General features: G+C 30.1%; 1 protein-coding gene across 4 annotated transcripts in view; it reads right to left on the bottom strand.

The window, feature by feature from the left end:
* Window positions 1-10,142, bottom strand: part of LOC122634823 (hemicentin-1-like) — a 127,254-nt gene that overhangs the window by 27,761 nt on the left and 89,351 nt on the right. For all 4 annotated transcript variants that reach the window (XM_043824163.1, XM_043824160.1, XM_043824161.1 and 1 more), the window contains exons 3-5: window positions 4,770-4,936; window positions 1,739-1,949; window positions 1,144-1,255 (exon numbers count right to left, since the gene is read on the bottom strand). In XM_043824163.1, coding sequence (XP_043680098.1) covers window positions 1,144-1,255; window positions 1,739-1,949; window positions 4,770-4,936 — 490 coding nt within the window. The remainder of the gene's footprint in view (window positions 1-1,143; window positions 1,256-1,738; window positions 1,950-4,769; window positions 4,937-10,142) is intronic.

The raw sequence follows: 10,142 nt of genomic DNA, 5'->3' as shown, positions 1-10,142 counted from the left end.
TTTTTGTTCCTTTTTCTTATTTAATTTCAGATCTCATTCAAGATGAAAGAGAATAAAATATATTTTTGATACTTGATGTTTCTTTTTTCTTTTTTTTATTTTTTGTTACAGGTAAAAATGTAACACACACGACGATAAAGATTTCTTTTGCATGTAAACGATCTATTAGTCGAAAGTAATTCTTGCAAAGTGATTAGCAACGTTTAAAGTTAAAGTATTTCAGTCTTTGATAATCGGAAACCCTTGGGAAGAGTTTCCAACATTGACGATGACCAAATCCAAACACCGATCGATAATAACCAACAGCATAAAGTTTGCGAAATATCAGATATATTAAATTTGTCGTAAACTATTGGACGCCCATGTTCACGAACATTTAGTAAAGCTTAGTTACTATTCGTCTCAAACTTTCCAGACGACCCAATATTTGCTGCAGTAGTTGCATTGTCAGCAAATATTCCTTTGAAGTGACGTCTCCGTACTATTATATAAGTATAAAAGGTGTCGGCTTGTGTAAGAGTCCGCGGAATTGCCCGACAAATTGGAACCTTCTACAAGCGTCGAAGATAAAAAAAAAAGAAAAAAGGAGAATGTTAAAAGAAAAAAAACTCGATAATTAAACACAACCAAATATAATTCTTTCGAAATTTACCCCAACGAGAAATAAAAGAAAATTAAATATCTGTATCGATAAAAATAAATAAAAAGTAACTTCCATAATTTATAAAGATTTTAATCTAACGTTTGTATGTGGCACATTCAATGATATCGATTTCAACGTAAAAAGTTCAACGTAAAAGAGAAAGAGAAAAGAAGAAAAAAGAATATGTATTTTTCACTCTACAAAATTTGCGATCAATTATCGTTGTATATTAATCAAAAAAAGAAAAGGAAATGAGATTAATCAAAAAAAAGAAAAAGAAGAAAGGAATAAGTAATTAACGTTATAGAAAATAATGGATTGTGTCAAGTCGTTCAACTTCATTTCTACGTTTTTATATTCTTTTTTGAAAATTATGAAAAATGCAATCCCTCATAAAATTTCGTGACATGTCTATGGTTATATCTCCTATATAATTTATTTTCGAAGATTTAAGGTTCGATAAAATTGTTTCGAAATAGAAATTATTAATATAGACTTACCAATAAATAAAGGATGGCGGCTCCGGTGTTTGGAGTACGATGCAAGTCAGGTTTATGTCGCTTCCACTTTTGATGTACAATTCCGAATTGCCATTGATTTTCGCTTTCGACACTGCCGAAATAACGTGTACAGATATATATATATATATATATATATATATATATATATATACACACACATATATAGATATATTGTATATATGTGTGTATATATGTTTATATAGATAGATAGTGAATTTAATTCTACTGCGTACTAAAATCACTATGCATGCGGTTTATATTGTAAGAGGTGGGACCAAACGATAATTGATTTAGAGCTAGATAAGCTATACGAAACGCGGTATTGTAACTTGCTACGCCATCACTAGTACATGAATATATAATATATACATATAGGTATGTATGTATGTATGTATGTATGTATAGAGAAATCCTTTTCGTGTTTTATTTTAATCAACATTGTCGACTATCGTATAACATTTAGAAAAGAATAGAAATTCTTCTATTGAATTTTCTTTGATGAATTAAAAATTATTGATTGTATTGATATTTCGGAATATTTTTGAAAGATAAAACTTTTGAGAAATATACTTGCCCACTACGCTCAAGTTAAACGCTTGACTGATTTTCGGTTCGGTCGAGACTTGGCACTCGTAGGTCCCGCTGTCTCTGACTTGCGGTGAACTAATTTTCAAGGTCCATTCGTCGCTTCCATCGCCGTGTAATGATTGAAAGCGTTGATCGTTCGTGTAAGTTAAAATACCTACAGTGAGTATGTGAAGGTCTCGTTTTCTTATCCATGAAACCTGTTGGAAAAGAAACAGAAATAAAAGAGAAGAAAAATTATGAGAACAAGTAATGTCAAATATATGCGTAATAATTTGTTTCTAATATTGTGCATAATTTATATTATAATATTTAATATATATATATATATAATTTTTATGTATGTATATATAAGTATATTATATAAGTATATTTTGTTTCTTTTCTTAAATAAGTACCTGTAAATAATATAGGAACAATAATAATTCTTATAGTAATTTTGCCAAAAGAAAGAAAAAGAATTAAAAAATGTATAATTTATAATAATTATAATTAATTAATATCTATTATTTAAATATAAATCTACTTTACATATAATTCTCTCTCTCTCTCTCTCTCTCTCTATATATATATATATATATATATATATATATATATATATATACACACACATATGTTTGATAAATGATATATAAAATAAAAATATATTATTTAACGTGTACTATTTGCTTCTATAAATATACATATTTCATATATTCATATATATATATATATATGCCTAATAAAATAAAATGAAAACTTTTTATAACAATTTCATTAAAACTTCGAACGTACTTTCATATACAAGAATGATCAATTTGAGCGTGCTTATTAAAGTACCATTTTTTTTTGTTTTAAATTTCTTTTTTTTTCTAACCAAGAACTACAAATTCTCGAATACAAACGAAAAAGTTCTTTTTTGCTCGCTCCGAGCTACTATTCGAGCGATGAAAATTGAGCATAGGAGACGAACAACGACGATGCGCAATAAAACGACCGCAACGAGAGAACGACGGCCATTCTACGTCGAGTCGGAAACGAGTGCGAGAGCGAAATTGCAGAAAAGTGAAAAAAAGAAAAAACAAAAACAAAACCCTAAAAAAAAAAAGAAAAACAGTCAACAGAACGTTTATCGGACGATACACGACGATTGCGAGCACGATTTCCTATCGTTTCTCGACGTAGTTCACGCGAACATTGATGTTTTTCTCTGACGAGAATTGGAAAGTGTTACCACCTTTGCACCTTTTGCACCCGTCAAAAGGATTTTTGTCGAGTTTTGCGAGGATTAACCCTCTATAGCGTCTCATGTGACACTTTGAAGTCACGTTCTTTTTTTTGTTTTTTCTTCCTTTCGTTTTCTTTAGCTTTCGTTTTTCTTTTCTTTTCTGTGTTTTTTGAATTAATCGTCCTTTCTCGTCGTAAAATTAAACGTTTCCTCAATATTTGAAAGTCAACGAGATTGTTTTAAATATAAGCTGTATTTGTCAATAGTGAATTATATAGTTAAATCATAGTGTAACATAGTGATATCATTTTTATTGTATTATATTACATGTTATAGTTATAACACTATTTTAATATACTATTTAATATACAACGAATGCTCATTTTATTTTTCATTTAATTTGAAACTCTAATGTTAATTTTATTTAATTAACAAAAATGAATCTTCGAATCTATCTATTATATTATAAATTTATATAATATAATTAAAAATAATCGATCGAAGAAAGACAAACGATTTAATAATCTTTTATCAATCTTTTTACCTAACAATACAATTAATTCCATAGTAAATATTATATTATTCCAAAAAAAAAAAAAAAAAAAAAAACAAAAAAACTTTCCTCCTTAATGTCACATATTTGTTCAAGTTATCGGATATGAAAAAAAAAAAGAAAATTTTTTTTTAATTACAGAGAATGTAAATACAAAAAAAGGACTTAGGCGTGTCTCGAAATAAGTTCCAATAATTTTTACGATTTTTATCTAACTCTTAAGTTGATGAAACAAACTCGATTTTAAATAGATTCGATCATCTCGTAAAGAATAAAGAACGTATTTCTTAACTGCTTAGATAGTTTCTATGTTTCTGTGTTGTATGTTCCTATGTGTCCGTATCGAGTGGACGTTAGCGAAATTTGATTTATCGCCGATTACGATCGGTGATTGGAGCACGACGGCATCCTAGCGCGTCACCGAGCTTGATGCATGAGTTCAAGCGATAACGTGTGATGTCGAGCTGTTCTATCATTCTCTCTCTCACTCTCACTCTCACTATCCACTCTCTCTCGCCTTCTCTGTCTTTGTCTTTCTCTCCGTGTGTGGATCTAGCTCTTTGTCGAAGCTCTGTCACATCTACGATTCACCTATCCGCGAAATTACGTCAAGAGTGAACGCGTGCCGATCTCGAGCAAACGCACAAGATTACGTCATTAGAATCTAACGATTATCTTGCCTTAAACTGAGACCCTACAAATAATTAATCAGACAGATGGATCATCGTGATGGTTAATCTTTTGAGAGATCAAGTGAGAGAGAGAGAGAGAGAGAGAGAGAGAGAGAGAGAGAGAGAGAGAGAGAGAGAGAGAGAGAGTCCTTTCACTTTGAATCGTAATACGAATTATGAATTTACAAAGAGAGAGAAAGGAGAGAATTATTGTTAGATCATACTTTAGAACGGAACATAAATATGAATATGAATGGAAAATGAATTTAATTAGATAAAAAGTATAGAAAATGTTTCTTTTTAATCGAATAAATTCGTCTATGTATATATGTGTGTGTGTGTGTGTGTGTGTGTGTACGTTCGAATAAAAATTTTTCCACCGGTTAAATCTCCAATTTTCTAACGTCAATTCTATCGCATATGTCGCAATTTTCAATGATTCTCGAGAAAGTAATCTTTTCAAATCGTTTCACTCTAATACGTCTAATACGATTTCTAGCAAGATTGAATTGTTCTGTTTTTTTTCACTCTCTTTTCTTTTGCTACGAGAAAATAAATGAAAAAGAAAGGGATGAGATTGAAAACTTACAGCACGATCGCCAAGATTGCGTACTCTGCAATACAAGTAAGCGGTTTGACCGACCGTCGTCGTTGTTTCTCTTTTGGTTGTGTTATCGAAATATGGCTGACTAAATGGTTGCTCCCAATACGAAGAATGATGCTCGACTACCGAACCACCGCTTTTCGACGCACATTCTGAAAGCAAATGAAAAGTAATTCGTTAATGAATGAATATATCGACTATACGCCTTAATAAATATTTGATTTTTTTTTTTAAGTAACATTTTTATATTGGTCGATTGTTTTATATTAATTTTTGTTTGTAATTTACTTTACTTTTCTTTTTCTTGTTATTTAACGCCATTTACCATCGTTCAAGAGATAAATTTTAATTATGTTTTTTTTTATATTTAAAATATTATATATTTTTATTGTAAGATATTAAAAAATATTGTTATATGATATTACACACACACACACACACACACATATGTATATATACATATATAAGAAATTTTTATTCCCAGTATAAACTAATACATATTTATCATTATACGTAATCGTTCATATTAATCACAATTGTTAAAAGAATTTTAAACAATTGTAATAAAAATGCAACAAGATTGATTTTGTTATTATTTAATCGTACAAATTAATTCATTGTAATTCATCAAATTCCAATCGTATAAAACAGCTCCGAACAAGGAGTGTACTATTTCTCCTTTTTCTGGGAAAAATTGCGAAACTCTTTTTTTCTCTCTTGAGAGAGAAGTTTTGAAAAAAGAGAATAATATTCTACAATTTTTCTTTGCGAAGAAAATTTATTTATTAATAGAGCTAACGGAGATAGGATAAGCCGAAACTTTCGCGTATTCAGGTACAATCGTTTCGCTGGTTTGCCGGTTCACTTACGTCGTTCTCTACTTCGATTCGATTTCCTAGCACGATATTGGAAGGATACGCGTCCTCTCTACAACGTTCCTACGAAATGAACTCGGTAAAACGTCTTCTAAGAAGAGAGCTCTCATACAGACCGAAAATTTTGTCGGGCTTCGAACGTTACGCGGGAAGGACCCCTATCGACCTTTTCATTCCATTCAGAATCCTTCTCTATTTTTTGTTAAGACCTTCGTCGATGCCTGCGAATTGCCCGATTCCAAAAGAGATTTTCGTCCATTTCTTTCGAAAGAAAAAATAAAAAACACTACTAGCTCTCTCTCTCTCTCTCTCTCTCTCTCTCTCTCTCTCTCTCTCTCTCTTTCTCTTTATCTATCTTTCTATATATCTATCTATCCATCGTGATTTCTTTTCGTAGAAGATACGTGCCATTTTATGTGTGTGTGTGTGTGTGCGCGCGTATGCGTGTGTGTTTTATTTACCGAAGAAATTGCTACTTTCTAAGAATCTTTTATAGAAATACTATTTCCTCAGAAATTTCTCACTTTTCGTTTATTTAGCTATATGTGTATTATATTGTCGTGTGTGTATATATATATATATATATATATATATATATATATATATATATATATTATTTATTATTTTGACAGATGAAGTAAACACACGGAGATTGAATTATATTTAGTTAGAAATATTAAAAATATTATATTATAAAAAATGTTAATTTGTATTCCTTTTTATGTGAAATTATGACTATAAAAAAAAAACGCTTTTCTTAATATAAAATAACTTTTGTTTAAAGATGTATCTACGTATATTATATATTTATCGATAAATAACACATATATTTTCGTTTAATTGTATAATTAACTTTCTTGTCGAATTAATTCATTAAAATTCATTAAAGATATTAATGGATTTTTTTTCTTGTTTTTCTTAAGAATTAAATTTGGATATCTTAATCTTAATTAAAATTACTACTAATTTTAAAGAATAAAAAAATGTTTTCTACAAAATCTCATTTAATATCCGACCTAATTCTCCATTTAATTCCTCATATAAACGAAAAACGATTATTATCGAGTTTAAACGATTTTATGGTACTTATTAAATTTATTAACAAAAATATCGGATTTCTTTCTTATATTTTTCTTGGTAATAAAATCTGATAATAAAACGATAAAATGATAAATCTAGAAACAGATAAAATCAGTAATCTTAAAGAATAAAATAGTTTTAAGTTTTAATTTTCTTCGAAATCCCATTTAATACCCCACGAAATCCCCATTTGATTTCCCATATAACCGAAGAACGATTATTATCGATTTTAAAGAATTTTAAGCTTCTTATCGAATTTATTAATAAAAATATTGAACTTCTTCCTATCTGTTTTTCTTAAAAATGAAATTTAGATACCGTAATCTTAAAGAATAAAAAAAAAGTGTCTCCCAAGAAACCCAATTTAATTCCCCATATAATCCCCCATTCGATTCTTCATATAATTGAAGAACGATTATTATCGAGTTTAGAGGATTTTACGCTGCTCATCGAATTTATTAATAAAAATATTGGATTTCTTCCTTTCTACTCTTCTTCTTTCTCTCCTTTTCTTTTTTCTTTCTTCAGGAACGAAATCTCATAGAAGATATTGCGATCAGAAAAAATAAAAAAAAGAAGTATCTATCTCGAAAAGCCAGTTAATTCCCCGTATAATCTACGTTAGATTAACGATATGATCGAATGACTATTATCGAGATTAAAGGAATGCGCTTAGATATTTTTTCTCCTCTTCTTTTTTTTCCTTTCTTCTGTACAAAATGGAGTCCTTATATCGCTTTTTACGTTACGCTCGTCAAGAGTCTTAGCAATCTCGATGTTCGATCTCTCTCGTAGCTTGACTATGAAACGATCTTCTCCACTCGCTTTGCTCATTCGCCTTCACACGCTTCCGCTTTGAATCCTTTCTCTCTTTCTCTTTCTCGTTCAGTCAGTTACCTTCTTCCCTTAGTCGAAAATTTCCATTTCAGAGAAGATCGATAGCGATAAAGTTCACGGCGCGGCGTAAGGCACGGCTTTTGAATTCTCTTCCTCTAAGATCGAAAAGATATGGCGATATGGTAAAGAATGAGATGGAAGACGTAGAAGAGAGATGACGCGTGCGCGTGACGGTGAAATATACGATAGACAGAGACAGACAGACAGAGAGAGAAAGAAATGGATAGATAGATATATATACGTTTCATAGATATTCTACGTTTAATAGATCCATTGAAAAATTTCTATTCCTTTATGGAAATAGAAATTTCTTTGCGTTCGAATTGCAAGTTAATATAGTATAATGAAATATTAGAAGGATGACAAAGAATACGACAATGTTACTTTGGAGAATATTTCTCCTTTTCTCTCTCTTTCTCTCTCTTTATTTGTCTTTATTTTTATATCTATCTATCTTTCTCTCTCTCTCTCTCTCTCTCTCTCTCTCTCTCTCTCTCTCTTTCTTCATTTATTCCTTTCTCTTTGAGCATTTAACAAGAACAATGCTTTTCATAAAAATTCGTCAAAGTAACAGGAAGATTACATTTCCAAGGACATTGATATTGTTTCGAGTAATTGCGACTAGCAATATATTTAAACGAAACAACGACGACGAATTAATTTAATTGATATTGACATTGGGAAGTAATTAAATACGACGATCTTAACGGTTGATATACGTATGTACAGTTTAATACTTCTTCAAAGCGTGCTTCGATCGTTCGTTATATCTAACTATGCGTTTAGTATCTGTTTGTTCGTTTGTTTTTTTTTTTTTTTTTAATTAATATTTTATTTATCATTTGCAAATTTTTCATTTACATACGTAGGCAAATTTTTAACTTTATGATGATATAATAGAATACAAGTGAATACAAATGATGATGAAAAAGAAAATAAGTAATCAACTTTAGAAATATAATTAAATTTTGGGAAAATATTTTGCTTATATATCACAGAAATATAAATTTATGAGTATTTCTTAAATTAGTATAGTATCGAAAAATATACTATTATACATAAACGATACTATTATAAATAATTTATAAGTATAAACACTTATATTGAAGAAACTTATTGATTGTGATTGAAATTGAAAGATTAAAGGTTTCTGCTAATCGATATTTTTTTAATCTTACAAAGTTCATTCCGAAATTCAAGGCAAATGATGTCATCCTTTCGATTGACAAGCTTTTAAATTCGAAACTTGATTACTACTTTGTGAGTCAGTCCTCGTAACGAATGGTATTCGCAAAATGTTCTCAATTCGTTTGATCGACGAGTAGTTATAGCAGTTTTAGTTCGATCGATTCTTTTTTACGAAATTAATCGTTTTACGAAATCGAAAGAAAAAAAAAAAAACAGTGATTCTCGTTCGATCATCGAATAGTTTCACGAATATCGTTCAGTTGCGAGTGAGATAGCTGATTATTTAAAATACAACATTATAAAAAAAAATATAAGCAATAAATAAATATTTATTTACCTTTAGAATCAATAATATTTTATTTCGAATATCGTACCCTATTTGAATAATATTTTAATCAACTAAATCAATTAAATGATTTTAATGTATTCACATAAAACATTAAATCATTAAAACTTAATATTTTTATGAAAAATTTCGATTCATTTACATTTGGAACATCGATTCTATAATTTAAAAAGGAATTACATTAAAATAATATAAAATAATATAAAATTAATAGAATATATAATAAAATTAATACACACACACACACACACACACACACACATACATATATTAGTAATATAATATAGTATTTGAGAAGAAACTACATTAACGTTTCATGTAAGTTTTCATTGGAATTATGAAAACATGACCGCCATGTTTTACTTTTCACAGTTAAAATTCCAGAAGATTGTTCGAGAAGGCGCCAAGACTATGTCTAATTACTTGAGATTGATTGGAAAATTAATAGATCTCCGGTTTCCCTCCGTTGCACGAATTTCAACGGCAATCAAAGTGGATAATTTCCAACAGCTGCAAGTTCTCTCGTCGGCAAGTTGTAGAGAAAGGAAGGAGCGAGAGAAGAGACGAAGGAGAGTAGAATAGAAGGAGAAGGAGAATGATGAAAACGAGAGAGAGAGAGAGAGAGAGAGAGAGAGAGAGAGAGAGAGAGAAACGATAGAGCGATAGAGGCAGATAGAGAGAAATAGATAGAGAAAGAGAGAGAGAGAGAGAAACGATAGAGCGATAGAGGCAGGTAGAGAGAAATAGATAGAGAAAGAGAGAGAGAGAGAGAGAGAGAAGGATAGAGCTATGGAGCGATAAAGAGAGAGAAAGAGAAGGAGAACGATAGAGAGAGAGAAAGACGTCAACGACGACGAAGACGACGTCATGCGTCTCTTAAACGTTACTCAGAGACGTTCCGACAAGATGTCTCGTCGTCGAGACATATTCTCGCGAATTTACCGCCAGTAAAATCCATCTACATTCTCATTG

This window comes from Vespula pensylvanica, chromosome 16, assembly GCF_014466175.1.
Source record: "Vespula pensylvanica isolate Volc-1 chromosome 16, ASM1446617v1, whole genome shotgun sequence".
Classification (NCBI taxonomy): domain Eukaryota; kingdom Metazoa; phylum Arthropoda; class Insecta; order Hymenoptera; family Vespidae; genus Vespula; species Vespula pensylvanica.
The sequence above is the reverse complement of the archived record's forward strand: the minus strand, read 5'-3'. Positions and strand labels throughout refer to the sequence as shown.